The sequence below is a fragment of the Macrosteles quadrilineatus genome, unplaced genomic scaffold, assembly GCF_028750875.1.
Source record: "Macrosteles quadrilineatus isolate MER2022 unplaced genomic scaffold, UCM_ALF_1.0 Scaffold_3__2_contigs__length_128488019, whole genome shotgun sequence".
NCBI classification, from domain to species: domain Eukaryota; kingdom Metazoa; phylum Arthropoda; class Insecta; order Hemiptera; family Cicadellidae; genus Macrosteles; species Macrosteles quadrilineatus.
Genome location: NW_026542596.1, coordinates 7,084,339 through 7,104,007, shown reverse-complemented (window position 1 = coordinate 7,104,007; position 19,669 = coordinate 7,084,339). Strand labels below are relative to the sequence as shown.

General features: G+C 34.5%; 1 protein-coding gene across 2 annotated transcripts in view; it reads left to right on the top strand.

Moving 5' to 3' along the window:
* Positions 1-550: 550 nt before the first annotated feature.
* The window catches only part of LOC128988955 (sorting nexin-17-like), a 58,856-nt gene continuing 39,737 nt past the window's right edge, over positions 551-19,669 (top strand). For both annotated transcript variants that reach the window (XM_054410750.1, XM_054410748.1), the window contains exon 1: positions 551-757. In XM_054410750.1, the coding sequence (XP_054266725.1) occupies positions 695-757 (63 nt within the window). In that variant the 5' untranslated portion in view covers positions 551-694. The remainder of the gene's footprint in view (positions 758-19,669) is intronic.

Sequence of the window (19,669 nt, the reverse complement as noted above, 5' to 3'; positions counted from 1 at the left end):
AAAGCTATTCAATGAAAATACGGTGTGAAATGATGTTTTTACATGTATATAATGTCAATAATACCCTGACAAAACGTGTATACACGTTTAAACTAATTAATTCATATATTTTAATAGGTATATTTGAGGCCGTATTGTACATTATACGTAGCTATGGCTTAACAAAACGCATTCAATTAAAACTCCTAACATAAAAAGTGCATGATCTTTTTCCTAAGCCGATCACATCAACTTTGAGGTTTTATAATGGTAATATACAATGTGTAAAACAATCAATATGAGTATGAGAACATAATTTATGAGAAACATCATTTCGCGCCGTATTTTAATTGAATTGCGTTTCCGACGTCCCCGCAAAACACGTTTGTGGCGTCCGCAGGTGTACCAACCCGTATTAATTACAATCCGAAAAAGCTTCGATGAAAGGAACCGCTAACTTCACGACGGTGACGGTAGTGTAGTGGTAGTAGTTACTGAAGAAGAAGAAGTGTTGAGTGTAGTGAGTGTAGTGTGTTGTGTGTTGTGTTTGTTTTTTGTTTGACTGACTTGACTAGTGACTGACAGCAAGTGTTTGTGTTTATGGGTTTTCTAGAGAGAATTTATAAACATTTTTTTACCGAGATAATAGGCGTTAGACTATGCTACAATAACCTACTTTAATCTTTCCCTTGCCTCAAGACTTTAAATCATCACGATGCATTTCTCTATCCCCGATTGTCAGGAATTGAAGGAAGATAGTAGTTCCTCATCTTACACGGTAATTTGAGTTCATTACAAATAGGCCTAACTCACTTAGGCTAATATAACTTTCACTGAAAAAAATATTAATATCTAGTAAGTTTATGCTATGATATAGGCTACTCACTGCAAATGCAGACCTTAAATATAAACTCTGTTTAGAACCGTTAACCCTCCGAGTGTCCATAGTTTAGGCCTTAATGTCCACCTATTTTTGGCCCCTTTGCAAGGTTTTATTAAAACGGATCTGAGAAGCTTAAAACAATGTTAATTCTAATGTTCTATATACCATTTTGTTTGGAAAATCATGGGCTTCAATATTATATATAAAACATAAGGAACATTTTTAAAAAAAAAAAATCTTTAGGTAAAAAAAAATATAATTTCGAAAATTTTCAAAAAAAAAATAAGTTCGCGCTCAATGAAATTGTATAAATTATAGGCCTATAAATATTTGAAAATAGCCACTTTGTTCTAAATTTAATGAGGATTACAAATATATAATCATATAGCGAGGTAAGTTATCAAATAAATAAGTTATGAGCGAAAAACGGATTTCAGTACATAGCGTTTAGCTAAGAATGCATAGCCTAACCATAGCTAGGAATCTGGCTGATAATTTACATCAATATCACTACCTACTTCTTCAGGATCATCAACCAGCACTTCAAAACCACTTAAATCTTCTTATAATGCACCACGTATATCACTACTTTTGATTTTTAACACTAAAACAATTATAAACGTAATAAAACACATCAGTCATCGGTCCGGGGGAACCTAGCTGTTTACTAATACACGCACGTCAGCTGTCTCCTACAATATTTTCGGAACTAAAATGAATAGCGCTTAGAGACAGACCTCTGCAGAAAGCTTAGAATATTACGGAAAGAACGATACCTAACTCGATCCAGTTCAATCCGATTCAGTCAGTCATAGAGCCTTCGCCGTAAACGATGTTTGTGCGTCTTAAAAGCGACGCGTGACCCTACACAAAGTGTGTTGTGCGTCGTTTTTATGACGCGTGACACTCGGAGGGTTAAGTTAGCTTAGGTTTTTTTAATAAGAATGTAAGATTAGGCCTAGGCTAGGCCCTCTTAACCTACTTGTTGGTCTCAGTGATCTAGGCCTAGGCCTATATCAAGTTTCGATTCAAAGTTTAATCGAGATACAAACATCATTGAGTAGGCCTAGGCCTAAATTTTAAGTTGAGTTATTACTTAAGTGAGGGTTTATAAGTTAAACCACTTAGCCTAGGCCTAGTAAACTTGATTTCATATTATGTGATTAGGCCTAGGCCTAACTTAGGCCCAAGTTATTCAATTCACAATAGACTTAATGGCTGCACTTTACTTGACGTCCTACACTCATTCGAATGAAAATATCGATCGATATATCGATTAATCGATTGCTTCATTCGATATATCGTTTGGTTAATTAGGTAAGGTTAACCCTAGCAGTGGCCGATCGACTCCTGGTGACGATCTGACGTTGATGCTTAGAATGGCCAACGACTCCTTGTGACGATCTGGGCCGAAAATTTTTTAGCGGTAAAAAAAACACTTATAATCAACTCAGATGAGAATAATATATATACCATTCGAAAGATCACATTCTGAACTTTCATTTTATTACATAAACAAACTCTGTAGCAGGTATATAACAATGTCACGACGATTAGAAATCAAATGAATTTTCGACGCGGCACGACTTTTGCAGCCGACACTTGGGAACTGGCAAAACACGTCTTGTTTGGCATTACCCTGCTCGGGTAATTTTCGTCGTGGGATGTTGCAAGTGGTACCACTGGATAGCCATTGATTTTATCTTCATTGTGGTAGTAATATTTATAACGAAATATTGATTGCATAACCGGTGCGATTTTATGAAAACAGCTGTTTTCGAAATTTTTAACAAATGGCCAATCGACTCCAGATGACGATGTGGAAAATACGAATTACATACAGTGTAATTTATTATTACTAGTCATATAGTATATCATTTTGAAGAGGAAGAAATTTAGATTCAGAGAGTGGCAGCCCTGCACTCAGGGTTATTTCGGTATGCTCGCATGTAGACGACGGAAGTGAGTCATTACTGCTACAGTCTGTCAGCTGTCTTGTATTCGCCATTGTGTTTGTTTATGTTGTTGCCGGTTCTCGTGTTATCCGCGATTTATTACTAAATACGTTATTAGTTCGTAGTGTTAGTGTTAGTGAAGTTTGTGTGTGTGTATAACAGTAATCTTCATGCATAAATATTACTGAATTGTGTGAAATTAGTGTTCATAAAAGGTTGTATTTTGTTAGCATCATGTCCTAAAAAAACGATTCTGACATTCAGAGATTGTTGTACGAGACGGACCTTAATTTGCCATGCTATATAATGATATACCCAAGGTGTTATACATTTTTATAAAGGTAAATGAATACACTAAAACATGTTTAGGCCTATAATGGTTTGGGGGTAAAAAATTGTGTAAAAAAGTTATAGCCTATACTAAATACCCTACTACTGTATTTTGTTAGCATCATGTCCAAAAATGACGATTCTGACATTCAGAGGTGCTATATATGCTATATAATGATTTACCCAAGGTGTTATACATTTTTATAAAGGTAAATGAATACACTACAACATGTTTATATTGGTTTGGGTGTAAAAAATTTGGTAAAAAAATTATATAGGCAACTAAATACTGTACACTCCATTTTCTCGAAATGTGCAAAAAATTCAAAACGTTCTCAAATTGTTACACAATCATAGGTGAAAATAACTTTTTACCATCATACTTAGGACTTTTTTGGATTCCTTACTTCATTAGCTTTACAAATATGTAGGCTACATATCATCAGCCTACATAATGTTTCACAACACAAACAAACACTGTAGGCTATAGTTTACACTTATTTGTGGTTTTGCGGTATTATATTATTATGTCCCTATAACGTAAAAAAAAAATATATTTCTTACATGTTATACATTTTTATGTAGGTAATTGAATACACTACAAGATTATTATGTTGGTTTGAAGTAAAAAAAATTGGTACAAAAGTTGTATACTAAATACTGTGAATTTTTTTTTTAGAAATCGCTAAAATATAAAAACATTATTTCATATACATATGTTTATAGGTAAAAAATTATTTTTACCATAAACTTTATGACTTTTTTTGATTCCTTACTTCATTAGCTTTACAAACATGTATATATCATTATTAGTGTACACATATATTATATAACTTTTTACAACATAAAGTAACACTGTACGGTTTTCAATTTTTTCGGTTCTTCGTTTGTCATTATATTTTGCCCCAAAAACTTATAAAAAAAAAATATTTTCCTAACATGTTATATATTTCTATGTAGGAAATTGGATTGTCTACAAAATGTATATAATGAATTTCCCATAAAAAATCCGTAGAAAAAAAATACCAGGGCCGCTTTTGAAATTTCAAAAAAAAAAATTCAATTTTTTTTATTTTTTTCACTTTACCGATAAAATACACTATCTACGGTAAATCATTATGATATTACTATTTCTAAATTCTCCTGTTCTTTCTGAACAAAATGAATAAGTTATGAGGTTGGCTAGGTTTACTTGTACGGTTAAATTTTTACGAATTTTCAAAAAAAGGTCTGCAAAATCGCCAAAATGGGTTGGCCATTCCCCACTTCTAACATTGGCCACTGCTAGGGTTAACCTAACCTAACTAACCAAACGATATATCGAATGAAACAATCGAATGAGTGTAGGACGTCAAGTAAAGTGCAGCCGACTTAACTTAAGCCTTGAGCGGGCGCTTTCGTAGTTTTCCTCCGCACTCGTAACTTTTGTTGAAATTAATATGCATGATGGGTGTCGGCAGTCACGTCCAGCTCCCCTCACGCCTCATTCCTGGAGTCCCCCAAAGCTGGTTTTACCCCCTACCACTCTCTTGGTTCCTAATTAGCTGCAATTTTGTGACGTGGTGTCAGTTTGCGGAGGTCAGTTTCCAACATTTGACTAAGCTATTGGGATTTTGGATTCAGTTTATTGGTAATAAGTTATAGGCCTACTGAACTTATACTAACTTAGGCCTACTTATGTTATATTGCAGATTTTTTGCCTTATCTAACTTACTTACCTAAATTAGACTATTTTAAGCACTTTTTACCAGTGGCACTTTTGGGGGAAACGCCTACTTCACCCTGAAAATCGTGTTTAAAAATCAAGAAAAATGCTAGAAATCGGCGATTTTAGACACATGAAAAACTCTTTGGGTACAGTTTCTTAACTGGACTAGGCCTAACTAATGCTAATATCGATTGAAACTATTAAATTGAAAATATCGTTTAATAAATGATATATTTACCAGGTAATCAGTTATAAAATTAAACTGTCATAACCTAACCTAACCTTAAGCAAACTTGCTGATGGTGAGAACATTGAATGAAGATTTTAAAACCTACTAATAATTGGTACCGGTATTAGCATAGCTAAGTTAAGAAACTGAAGAGACTGTATCCAACTTCTTTTTACTTTGTGTCAGTAACTTAATACTAACCTAACCTAACTTAACCAGGGTTTACCCAAAATCGGTCATTTTGGCACATTCCTAAGTATGGGTTAGGTTGAGTGTAATGAGAATGGAAATCTTTTCTAACAACCAAGTCTCCTAATTTTAATTTAACATTAAATAAACACACATATATGTACAGGTTAATGACATTCAATATTCTAGTTTTGAAAAAACAAAGGTCTACAATGGGCTTTAAGAGCTGATTTGGTTACCTACCATTCTATTTGCCTTTTTGTGATATAACATCACTTAACCCTCCGAGCGTCCATCGTCGAAAAATCGACGCGCTACACACTTTGTGTAGTGTCACGCGTCGATTTTTCGACGCACGAACATCGTTTACGGCGAAGGCTCTATGACTGACTGAATCGGATTGAACTGGATCGAGTTAGGTATCGATCTTTCCGTTATATTCTAAGCTTTCTCCAGAGGTCTGTCTCAGCGCTGTATGTTATCTGAGCCGATCGTAATTGTAGCAGACAGCTGACGTTTGTGTTTTAGACAACTTGGTTATTTCACATCGGTGACTTGTGTGTTTTTGTACGTTTATCGTCGTTTTTAGTGGTAAAAATGGACAGTAGTGATATACGTAATGCACTAGAAAGGGGATATTAGTGATGTTGAAGGACTTATTGACGATCCGGATGAAGTTGGTAGTGACATTGATGTTAATTATCCTTCAGATTCTGAACTATCTTTGCTAGACTTTTCGTCAGGGAGTGGAGAGGAGTATGTGCCCGATTTGAACGATTTAGAGACGTCAGATATTGACGAAAATCTTGAAATTGAAAATGAACAAGACACTAATGCAGGTAGGCCTAGGCTAATACCGGTACAGCAAAACATTGAATCTTGGATTAGGGTGTATCCCCCCGAACCTCCGAAAGATGTCAGACCTCAGTTTCAAGTTAGGGTTACAGGACCCAAAGATATACCCCCAAGAAACTCTTCCCCTATCAATTATTTGAACCTATTTTTGACAGCTGCCTTTTGGAATCTCATTACAAGAGAAACAAATGCCTATGCTCAAAGAACATTAGATGAAAAGAGAGATAATTTGAGTCCACAATCTAGGTTCAAAAGATGGTCCAATGTTTCCATACAGGAAATGAAAAAGTTCTTTGCTATTCTTATCAATATGGGAATGACTGTTAGGAAAAACATCAAATCATATTGGGACACTAGAAAATCAGAACATATACCATTTTTTTCAAACACCATGGCGATAAATAGGTTTTTACTCATAAGCAGTTTCTTGCATTTGACATCGGCCCGCGCTGTTGAGAGGGGTCAGCCTGGACATGACCATTGGATGAAAGTAAGGTGGTTGTTAGATCATCTCAATTCAAGTTTCAAAAAACACTTTGTACCAAATCAGGAACTCTCCATCGACGAAAGTGTAGTAGGAACAAAGAACCGATGCATATTTATTCAATATATGCCAAATAAGAAACACAAACAATACGGCATTAAAAAATTCGAACTTTGTAATAGTGCCACCAATTATGTTATGCACATGGAACTATACAGTGGACGTGATTACCTTGCTGAAGCTAATTATGATGAAGAGTTGTTTACCGAGAGGGTAGTAAAGAACTTGATTGAAAAATCTTCATTGTTTGACAAAGCATATCATGTCTTTACCGACAATTTCTATACGAAAATTCCATTGGCTGAAAACCTTCTTGAACGACAAACATTCATCACCGGAACCATAAACAAAAAGTCAAAATTTATATCAAAAAGAATTAAAAACTATACCTAACTTAGGAGAAAGGGAAACAGTATACTTTAGAAAGGGAAATCTGTTAATGGTTGGTTACCGTCAGAAACTGAGTAGGAAAATTGTGTATTTGATTTCTACAGCATACCATGCGGAAGATCAAATTATTACAAGTAAAAAGGGACTGAGAGGCATGAAACCGGTTTTTAACACCATTACAACCAGTTTATGGGTGGTGTGGATGTAAGCGACAAATCTGTGTACCATATGTCTTGCAACCGCACCACTTCCAAGTACTGGAAGAAGCTTTTCTTTAATTTTATTGATATTGCGCTCGTAAATGCTTACATTCTATACAAAGAGAACACTGACAAACCTGTATCAAGAAGAGATTTCCACATATCTATTGTAGAATCCCTCGTAGGCGAAGCAACCTGCGATGCCTTACCTGGACCAGTTCCTGGACCCCATGGGGATTGCGGTGACCACCGACTTCTGCCTCGAAGAAGAGAAAGATTGTGTATCGTTTGTGGTCACACCAAAACCAGAGGCAGGTCTTCATATTGGTGCCCCGGTTGTAATGTGGGTGTTCACAAAGAATGCTTCCATAAAATGCAGCACTTTTTGAGGCATGAAAATGGCAGAAAAAGGGCCAGAGTGACCCTAGACCAAAGTAGCGGAGAGGACTCTGATTAGGCCCATGTGTTAATTCTTCTGTACATAATATTTCTTTTCATAAGTGTTATTTTTTATTTACAAGTGTTGAAAACTATTGACAGCAACAACTTTGCAAGTTTTTTGTCTGACTTTTGTGACTTTATGTAAATATATTTTGGATACTTTGTAATTTATCAAGTTCAGCAAACGAATTCTTCAAGTTCGGCAAAGGATTCTGGCCCCATAATCAAGGTAAAACCATGCTGTATTTTTCTCATTTACTAGTAGGCTGATTTTGTACTAACTGTAAATAAAATTTCATACAACATGAAATACTCTGGTTGGTATATGTGTTTTTATGAAAGGTGTGAGTCATTGGGCGATTTCGGTATTTTCTTTCAAACGCGCAAAACATGCTTTTCACTCATAACTTATTTATTTGATAACTTACCTCACTATATGATTATATATTTGTAATCCTCATTAAATTTAGAACAAAGTGGCTATTTTCAAATATTTATAGGCCTATAATTTATACAATTTCATTGAGCGCAAACTTATTTTTTTTTTCAAATTTTCCAAAATAATTTTTTTTTACCTAAAAAATTTTTTTAAAACAAATATTCCTTATGTTTTATGTATGATATTGAAGCCCATGATTTTCCAAACAAAATGGTATATAGAACATTAGAATTACAGTAACATTGTTTTAAGCTTCTCAGATCCGTTTTAATAAAACCTTGCAAATGCGCCAAAAATAGGTGGACATTTCGGTATTTTCTTTCAAACGCGCAAAACATGTTTTTCACTCATAACTTATTTATTTGATAACTTACCTCACTATATGATTACCTATATATTTGTAATCCTCATTAAATTGAGAACAAAGTGGCTATTTTCAAATATTTATAGGCCTATAATTTATACAATTTCATTGAGCGCAAACTTATTTTTTTTTCAATTTTTCCAAAATAATTTTTTTTTTACCTAACAAATTTTTTTGAAACAAATATTCCTTATGTTTTATGGATGAAGTTGAAGCCCATGATTTTCCAAACAAAATGGTATATAGAACGTTAGAATTAACATTGTTTTAAGCTTCTCAGATCCGTTTTAATAAAACCTTGCAAATGCGCCAAAAATAGGTGGACATTAAGGCCTAAACTATGGACACTTGGAGGGTTAAATTACTACCGTTACCCCAGAGAATCAGACCTAGCTTAAAACTGACTGAAAAAAATTCAAAATAGGCTACTCGGATATATTTCTCAGAAACAACTGTTATTAACCTATTCACTAAATAACTCTTGACAGTTTTGAACATAAATCAATGTGAGCTGACCAAGAAAGTCTGCTGAATTTTTATTTCAGGATTAATTTTGCCAACAGTGTCACTTGGAGGCTTCTGGTTGGCTGAGGAAACACCATTACCGGAACGATACAGATTGCCATCATCGGCCTCGGTGGCATAGTGGATAGGGTGCTGGTCTAATAAATTGGAGGGCCAAGTTTGAAGCCCTCCGAGAGCACTAACTTTTTGTCTAGGATCTTTTCATTATCAGCAAGTTTGGTTGGTTTGGTTAGGTTATGACCTTTTCATTTTATAATTAAAACATTATAAAATTTAATTTGAGCCATTTATAGTTTTATTTTATGAACAGAACTATTTTTTTTTTTTTTTTATTAAACCTTAATTCGATTTTTCATTATCAGCAAGTCTGGTTAGTATGGTTAAGTTATGACAGTTTAATTTCATGATTAAACAAATTTAAAATTGATTTTGAGGCATTTATAACTTTATTTAATGAACAGAACTAATTTTTCGATTAGTAAACCTTCAATAGTCAATCAGAAGCCTCCAAACGACACTGTTGGCAAAATTAATCCTGAAAAACCAATCGTGCAGAAAGGCTGCTGTCAATCAACACACCCAGGACTTTTATGGGCCTAAACTCTTTACAAATTACATCTGAGCCCAAATCTTTGTTTTTGTATGGCAAACTAGGTGCTGTGTCTTATTTACATTAAGAAGGAGATTGTTGGCACTGAACCAATCCCCAGCTTGTTTCATTGTTTGTTCTCACTTAATCACACTTTTTGTGTAAAAGACTGGTAGAGAAGTTAATGGGCCATTCTAAAATTAAGTCTCTAAATTAGGTTACCTAGAACGGCCAAACGACTTTTTTAGTTGTTGGGTTATGGTAAGATGGTGGCCAAACAACTTTTTTAGTCGTTTGCTACAGACCTTTTTTCTAACAAATGGTTGGAGCTGATAATATGCAGCAATCACAAAACAAGTTATACCATTGGAAAGACAATTAAATTTGCTTCAATTTCCATATAATACATTCATTTACATCAAATTTTAACCACAGGAAAAATATATAAACATAACACATTTTTGAATTTCGCGCCTCGCGGCACTATCGATCGCACAGCAAAGACAAAATCAGCCATTTTCTAAAATTTGTGGCAGGGTTCTTTTACGGCGTAGATGGTAGGGGTTGGTACCTCTGAATCCATTGATTCTTTCTCTACACTCTGTCTGGCTGTTGAAAGATTTTGTCTAGCATTTTTAGTTTACAAGCTGTGATTTTTTTACAAAACCTTGATAAACAAATTGCGTAAGAGTTTTTTATATGGCCAAACGACTTATTTAGTTGTTTGGAAAACTTTATATTACTCTGCACTTATTTTGGCGTGGGAAAAAAGAAATATATGAAAATGTAGGGGAAGAAATCCTTTGTCGAACGTACTATAGTAGAAAGTTTCCTGCTGTAATATTTTGGAAGTGCTTTTGGTCAAACTGACAGAAATCCCAAACACCTGTTGCGTCGCAGTCAGCTGTCACTGTCTTCATTATTGTTTTGTGTGTTGATTGTATGGAGTTTGTTTGTTCCAAAGTGTGTCTTAGCGTTTTAGCTTCTGTTTTTGAGTGAACTTATGTTGTAAATAGTAGTTATTTGTATTATCGTGTTATTTATTTGTGTTTATTTATAACTTTAGTGTAAATAATGGAAGAAAACTTGGACTCTAGTGGAATTAGGAATATTATATTTGATAGTGACGATTCGGAAGACAGTCAACATGAACTGAGCCAAATAATTTTTGATGACCCAGTGGACAGTGTTGTTCAACCTCTACCTTCAACATTCATCGAGGATGAAATTCGTGAAATAGAAAATGAACCAGATAATGATTCAGATGTCAGTGGAAATAAGGACGATATAGATGAGGCTGAACTATTCGACGAAGTGGAGTATTTGTATCATGAATCCGATGAAAAAACATTGACAGATTTCTCTGGAGGGAGCAGCGACAACTATGAACCGACTGAAGTTGATTTGGCCGTTGAATCATCAGAAGAGGAAACTCCAAGAAGAAAAAAGAAGAGAAAGAGGGCGCTATTTGCAACTTCGACTCCGCTGAAGAATAAAGGTAGGCCTACAACAAAAATACCCAAAGAACCTCAACCTACAACAAATAACAATGATGGTGCTAACCGCCTTGCCTTTCAGCCTGGTGTTCCATCATCATCGAGGGAAGAGCCGGTTTATTATCAAGATGTCATCCAACCTACTGTATTCCCCGACAATGATGATTCAGATGACCCGGGCTTCCCTGATGACAACAACGGAGATGTGGAGGACGATGATGGAGATGTGGAAGACGAGTCAGAGAACACGGAGCCGATCCCACAGGAACCCGACCCACTTGGATTCAATGCTGCTGTCGCCCCGGAAGGAGTTCCAGTTGCCGCTGGAGGAGGACCTGGGGAGATCCTGCTGCCGCTGGAGGACGTTGTGGAAGAGGTCGTGGCACCCGTGGAAGAGGTCGTTGCACCCATTGAAGAGGTCGTGGTGCTGCTGGACAAGAAGGAGGGTCCTGTTGTGCCTGGAGAAGATCCTGACATCCTAAATGAACCCGCGCCTCCAGCTCAGGTACCAATTCAGCGACACGCTCGTAACTGGATATGAGTGTATCCTCCTGCGCCACCAAAAGATGTGAGGAGGAAATTCAAGGTACGTAAAGTAGGACCAAATAAAATTCCTGTTCATGTCATGAATCCCATAGATTTTTTTTCTTTGTTCTTTACTAATGCTGTGAGGATGCTTATGGTAAATTCTACCAATGCATATGCACAGTCATTAATAAATGCATGCCAGCTTGCAGGGACGCATCTACCTGGTACTCGCTTATATCAATGGGTGGATGTGACTCTGCAAAAGATGAACAAATTTTGGGGCCTTCTCATAAACATGGGTCTCACGAGACGAAAGAATCTGAGAACGTTTTGGTCTTCAACGCCCAATCTGTGTATTCCTTTCTTCTCGCGAACCATGTCTTTGAAAAGGTTTGAATGTTTGAATCAATCATGTCAATGTTTCATGTATCAACTCGTGTATGTCCACCCAGGGGCCAGGAAGGGTATGACCCCTGGGTGAAGGTACGTGAGTTTATCGATTCGTTGAATGATTCATTTTGAAGATTTTTTATTGATGAGAGCATGATTGGCATGAAAAATAGGTGCACTTTCATATAATACATGCCCAACAAGCGCCACGCTCGGTTTGGTATAAAAAAATTTGAAATTTGTGACTCTAGAACCGGCTATGTCCTAAATAGTATAATGTATTCTGGCAGAGACTTTTTGGCAGGAGTGCACGCCTTTACCCATAAAGTTGTCAAAGAACTCATGACACGGACAAGACTTCTTTGGAAACGCTACCACCTGTTCACTGACAACTATTATACTAAAATGCCCTTAGCTCGTTAGCTGTACAAGCGCAAGACCTACTTGACTGGTACAGTCAATAAGCGTAGTAAAGAGTTGTCTCGGGTAGTTCGGGGTGCCAAGCTGGGTGTTGGCGAAGCCTTGTATTTTAGAAAAGGAAACGGTCGTATCCTTCTTCTTAAATTCAAGAAACGCTCAACTAGGAAACCAGTTCACCTAGTTACAACAGCTTGTCATGCTGAAAATGCCCCAGTAATGAGCAGGAGTGGCAACAGGCAGATCAAGCCCATAGTAATTCATCGATACAATCAGCATATGGGCGGTGTTGATTCAAAAGATAAAAGTATTTACCATGTGACTTGTTCTCGCCAAACGAAAGAAATATTGGAAGAAGATTGTTTATAATTTTGTTGATATGGCTATCTTGAACTCATACATTCTTTACAGGTACCAGCCCAGTACCTGTAAACTAATGTCTAGGTTTGAGTTCATGAATAGCATCATTCAAAATTTAGTTTCCGAAACTCCTCAACAGCTCTTGGTGGAGGAATCTGAAGTTGAAGTGGGTGGAAACCATGTGCTGGAAAAGCTTCCAAACAAAAACCAGCGCCTGTGCAGTGTATGTGCCCTAGAAGGGAAAAAAAGTTAAAGTGTGATTAGGAGAGACAAATATGTGGGTACTGTATAGGCCTCAAAATTTATTTGTAATATGTATCTCTTTTACAGCATAGGTTGTTTTTTTTGTAAATAATTTTTGTCTAAATAATTTTTTTTTTTTTTTTTTTTTTTTTTTAGCGGAAATCTCTCACGCACGGGCAGTAGCCTATGTGAGAGGCATTTCATATTTTATTACAATAGAAATTTTACAAAAAAGAGTAGAGGACTGTAAAATTAGAAATTAACAATTAATTTTTAAACAAAAAAATTTGGAATCCCAGCTCCATCTTCAAATTCTCTCGCTGACCGCCATTTCTTTCTTGTTCTCCTCAAACACATACTGGTTGACCTTAAAACAGCACAAGTTGTTCTTGATCTTATCCAACTTATTACTAAACTGTATGGTTTTTTCCACTTCTCTGATAGTTTTTCAGCCATAACCCTTAAAAACATTTGGAACTCATTCCCAAAAATTCCGTCAACACTTGTTACAAGAGGAGTAAACGATGCATGTCGTTGTTCACAAGCTTTAGTATATTTTCGTTTTTTTTCTTCTTCAGCTTTCTTAATAACTTGTTGATGAGGGATGGAGACATAAGATGGAGCATCAGTGTCAACGACACGAACATCAAACAATGCCTCCATCTGAGTCTCCCATACGCCTCTACAAGCTAGATCAGCTTTTAGTGCAGGTTCGTTGAGATGACTGCCTTCTGCTATCAAGGGCTCTTTAATGCAGTTTCCCCAAGCTTGTTCCATCATGCTACCTATTGTGTCTCTTACTTCATTGTGTCTTTTTATTATCAGACCTCCATTTCGACATTTTAGAGCATGCTCTGTATTGAACTCGTTTCCGCATCCTTCACATTTTAATGGGAGGTTTATTGGTGTTTTCCCATAACGTAGAGCAAGGGCATCTCTAAATTCTTGTGGGGACATGTCCAGATTAAGTTTCTTCAGAGGCAAGCATGATAGCCAGCATCCATGTTTTGCTCTAGGTCCTGCATTGCGCATAATAATTTTCTGCCGTTTTTCTGAGAAAGTTTCCAAATGCTGACTGAATAATTCTTCTTCCATGGATTTCTTTACTTCTTTACATGACTTAATCGATAAATTTAGGGCATATTCATGTGAATCAAAACAAAATTTAGTTTTCTCTTTTAAACAAGATGTAAGAATTTTGCATCCATCTTGAGATGATTTAAACATATAATTTGACTGCTTTGTTGGGTCTATTATTCCTATTCCCCCCTTTTTTACTGGTAAATGTAGAATCTCACATTCCTCATTGCTTACTTCTGAACAAAATAGATTTGGAAAAAAAAATGTCCTAATTGCTTGTTGTATAGGTAAATACGTTTCAGATTTAGTTTCAACTACCCTTTGAAAAAAAGTCCATTCCATTTGTGAAGATTTAGTCACTACAGTGTAGGCAGATTGTGGATATTTCTTTGCAATATTTGCCAGATTGTCAATGTTTTGGGTCCATAAACCAATTTTTTCAGAAATGTGTTTATTTTTTTCCTCTTCAGAACCTATATATCCACCAAGAAATTGGCTACCCTTACAAATTTTCATACCTGATATTTTCTTTTTAAATTGTTTGGAAATATTATCATGATTAAAAATTAATTTTGTTTTATTAACTTGAGGAAAGTACCCATATTTTGGACCTAATTTTGAGAGCTTTTCCCACCATTCCACAACATCATCAAGGGAGCCTTGACAAGAAGAGTCATCTGCATACCAAACTTGAGATGTGTTTGGCATTCTTTTTAGTTCTTGTATTAATGGAAGTGTTGCCAGACCGTATAATATCATTGATAGTGGATCTCCTTGGGTAACTCCTTCTTGACTATATAATCTTTGATTACTTCCTTGTAAAATTAAATCTGAGCTACATTGGTAAGTATTATAAATGAATCTTGCAGCCCTTGGCCATTGGACTCTTGCTTGCCATAAAGCATGAATTCTGTTTATTTTGTTGAAGGCATTATCTGCGTCTACCAGGATCATACACCATTCTTTGTTGGTATTACTATGTTCACTATATTGCTTTCGCATGAAATGTATTCCTCCTTCTATACCAGATTTTAGACCTCCACAAAGTTGATCTGTACCTAATGCTTGTTTTGCATCATCGCCAAAAGCTAAAATAATGCATTTGGCCAGAATGCGTCTGAGACATTCTCCTATTCCAATGGGCCTCACACCTGGACATTTGTCAATTGCAATAAGTCTATTTGCCATCAGAGCTCTTATAGTGTGCCATGGTACTACTTCTCCATTTAATTTCATCGCCAAGGTGGCTATGGCTGTTCTTAAATAAGTACTCTTTTGTCCATGACGCAATAAGAAATCTGTCCAATTTTCGGATGAACTTCCTCCTGGACCTCCACTACCATGAAGTTTTCTTGCTATCTTTTCTACATGTTCTGCTGTTATTTCTGCATTTTCAAGCTTTGGAATTTGGTCCATGCCATCTGGTAATTTAAGCAAATTAATGTCAGGAATTATAGCATTTGGGTGTTTTTCTTTCAATACATCATAAACAGTGTACAAGGTATTATCAATAGTTTCTTCTGGATTAAGTAAACCACCTATATTCTTTTTATTTATCTGTCTTGAGGCTTCCTTTATTTTACCTTTTTGAACTAATTTATTAAAATAAGAGTCTTTTAACTGTTCATATTCGTCAGAGTCAAGCTCATATTTTGTTTTCTTTAAAGATTTATCACATCGAATGGCCTCATTAATGAGTTTGTCAAATTGATTATTCTGCCATTCATCTAGTCTTCTTTCAATTAATCTTCTTATATCCTTAGCTTTTTTAATCATTTTGTCTCTTTGAAGGATAATTGCTATAAAACAAATCACTCTCTCAGATATCTCTTTTCCTTTTGCCAACAGTAATATTTCATCTGCAAGTATTTGAATAAAGTTGTTTCCTATTGATCCATTTGGTAACTCATATTGCATCCTTTTCAGTGAAATAATCTTTTCCCATCTATCATTCCATTCAGATGATTTATGATTTTGGGCTTGTGGTTGGTCATTTCCAAAAGATTTTATTAAGACATCAAGAGGATGTTTGTCAAATGATTTTCTATTAGAAGACTTGTTAGGATCATAGTTTGTTATTGATGAGTGTTTTTTCTTAAAGTGTTGTTGGAGCCTATTATTATTTTTGAAACTTGTATTGCATTCAGTACACCTATATAGATCATCTGTCAAATCTTCTATGATATTAACGTTATCCTCTTTTATGGCCCATGCTTTGGATTTTGCTAAAAGTAGATCAAAGTGTCCTGAAGTTGGATTACCAGACAATAATAAATTTACCACTGGTACTGATATCTGTTTGTCATTTTGAGAGGAAATTACAATGGGAGGTTGTCTCATAGCCATTGTTCTTGTGCATTTTTGTGGTTGTATGGGTTGTAGGTAAATGTGAAAACTAACTTGATATATTTGGGCCAAAGCAAAACATTCCACAGACGTGGCAAAAGTGCCATTTTCTCCCATCAATTTTATGTATTCATCTTTTTCTGAGGATCCAAATTCATCTAATATAAACATTTTAGCTGATTCCCAGTGTTGATCTAAATATCTAACAGTTTCATTTCTTAATTTAGTAAAGCTATTCTGATTGCCAAATAAGAATACACTTACAGCACGAAATAAGCAGTTTCCATCTTTTTCAACCTTGAAGATTGTAAAATATTGTGCAGGAATCATTCTTGGTTACTTCTGTTTATAGGTTAGGATAAAATATTTCTTTCATTTTTATCCATATTCTTCTTAAAGATAAAGTAATTTACATGATTCAAATTTAGAAATATTATGTTTAGTAAAATAAATATACTATAGAGCTACTAACAAACTGATAATTAACAAATTTCTTAAAATAATTTAGAGTGAAAAAATTGCAATGTTTTGTTTATCACAGTACAGATGCGAAGAGAAAATAAGTGAAATAAGTCTTAAAATTGCATCCACATTCCAAAAAGTCCATAAAATTCGTTAAAAATATTAATTCTATTATTTAAAAATGGCGGCCATTTTCCAAAATGGCGGCAAACTTGAAAAGTGGAAAACTGTGTATTTTATGGTCTTAATGGAATGTGGATGCAATTTTAAGACTGATTTGTCTTATTTACTCTTCGCATTTTCGCTATAAACCTACTTTTTTTGGAGCTACATGATGTAAAATGTACACCGGAAGTCATTTTTCCATAGGCTGTAACTCCTAAACGAGTGGGTTTATCGAAAAAATGTCAAGAATAAAAAAAGTCTTTAAATTGCATGTTCTATCCGAAAACATGAAAAAATACAGGGTGTTCCATAATAAATTTCAAAGTTGGCCGCCATTTTGGAAAATGGCGGCTGAATTTTGAAAAAATAAAATCATATTTTTAACTTCCACAAAAAATAAAGGAATGTCCCCCATTTAAAGTTTTCTCTTATTCTTACCGTTTCCGATATCCCAATGGTGGCCTCCTTGAGTTGATCACCCTGTAGGCTATATTTTCTAAATCAGCATAAAATTTCAAACATGTTGTAAATCTTGGAATTTGTATAGACCAAATTTTAAAATTTTTAGAAGCGTTAGAAGTTTATGGTTTTTTTTGTGATTTTTGATAAGTAAAAACTATTATCTTTTTTCTAAGTTGAATACTGTATTTATTTTTCAGCAAATACAAGTAAATTCTTATATATTTTTATTGGTTGTTTACTGCTCTAATAAAATATATGTGTTCTTTTTATGTTTTTGGTCTGTTTCTATGTGTAGGCCTAAATAGTATAAAAGTATGAAAATTTCAGAAAAATGTAGAGTTTTACAATTTTGATCATAACTCAAAAGTTTTTGTAGTAGTTTAAAATGTTTTTACATATTTATGTAAGGAAATGAATTTAGAACAATTTGTATATCTCAGATTTTTGAAAAAAAATATTTTGGTTTTTTGCAGAGAGCCATACTTTTGAAATGTAGTTTTTGATGTTTTTTCTTTTTGTTTTTTATTACAAAACTATATTTTTATAAACTATATTTTGTATTCTGTTGATATATTTAGATTCCCTGGAATGTCCCAAATCCAATGGTATATAATATTATAGGTTTGGATAATAAATAGGGGTTTTCCAACTGTGAAAATAAAATGCTGCCCAGAAGTCAAAAACTGCCTGGCCCTACAGAAACACTCTATGTGGCCGTTCTAGGGTTAAGTGGAATTTCCAACCAATATTTTTAATAATTTTTTTTATGAAAGAATGTAATTTTTATATTAAAAGAGTCTAATAACAAACTAAATACCGGTACATATACACCCTTTTTAGGGATCCAGAAATCAGAAATCCTTTATTGTCCTTAAGAAAAACAATCTTGCAATAGACATGGTCACATATTATGGTAAAATAGGGTTACACAGTAGTCCAGTCAGACTAGATTAATAAGCTAATATCACAGATAATAACAGGTAAAAATTTAAAAGTAAAAAGAAGGCTATAGGCTGGGTGGTGAATATACTAGATGAACTATTAAAACATCAAAACTTAAAAACTTTTATATCAAAAACTCTTTATCACATAAAAAGGATATAAAAGTAGGCCTATCTAAATGAAAGGGTAAAAAAAACAGTGTTTAAACACTAATACAGCCAAAAACTGATGAACGCGGACACCCAATTTGAATTAGGTACCAAGTGGTCACCACACATCACATTGTGTAGCCTACATTTTCTTATATAGTGATATATCTTTCACTTAAGGTCATGATTTCGTCCTTAACTGTAGGCATCTTAAGCCTAAATTATAAACAGATAAAACCCAGTCTACAACAAGTCAGCCTGAGGGTTCCTCAGCGAGTTAGGTAAATTGATTATCATCTTGAGATTATTGGTTCAGTAAGTTGATTAGCACAAGAATTTTAAAAGATATAGGCTATAGTGATGGTAAAAACCAGAAATTTCAAATCTCGAAACCAAAACCGAAACTTAAAAAATCGAATCCCGAATCTCAAAACCTGAACGCAAAACTTTTTAATTACCTAGTCAGGGTTGTTAAAAAATAAAAATACAGGTTCATTATGATTATGCGATTAAAACTTAAAGAGATTGACTCCTGATCCAGACATAATAACATAAATGTGACAGATAAACTTTAAACCAAAAATAACATTTTTTTTTATAAACAACTAACATTAAAATAAATGAAACTCTTTACATTAAAATAAACATGAATATTAATTAATTAGAACATTTAGTGCTCAATATTCCTTTGTGTTTAGTAAATATTGAATATCGATATGAAATTGAATTATTAGTTGTTCCAGTATTTAAGATGCTGTTTGCAGTTCAGAATACAATTTACTTGTTTCTTTAGTGTTAATGGAGATGTGTTTGCTCCATTGCTACCAGCTTGTGTGTAAACATTGTTATGGGCTAAACAATAATAATGACATAACAAATGTCATAATATTCAAAAATATAAGTGCCAAAACTTCCTATTTCGAAACTTTTGAATCTCGAAACTCGCCAATCAAATCTCAAATCCGAAACTTTTCCAAAGTTTTGATGGTTTTGAAATTTGAGATTTGGT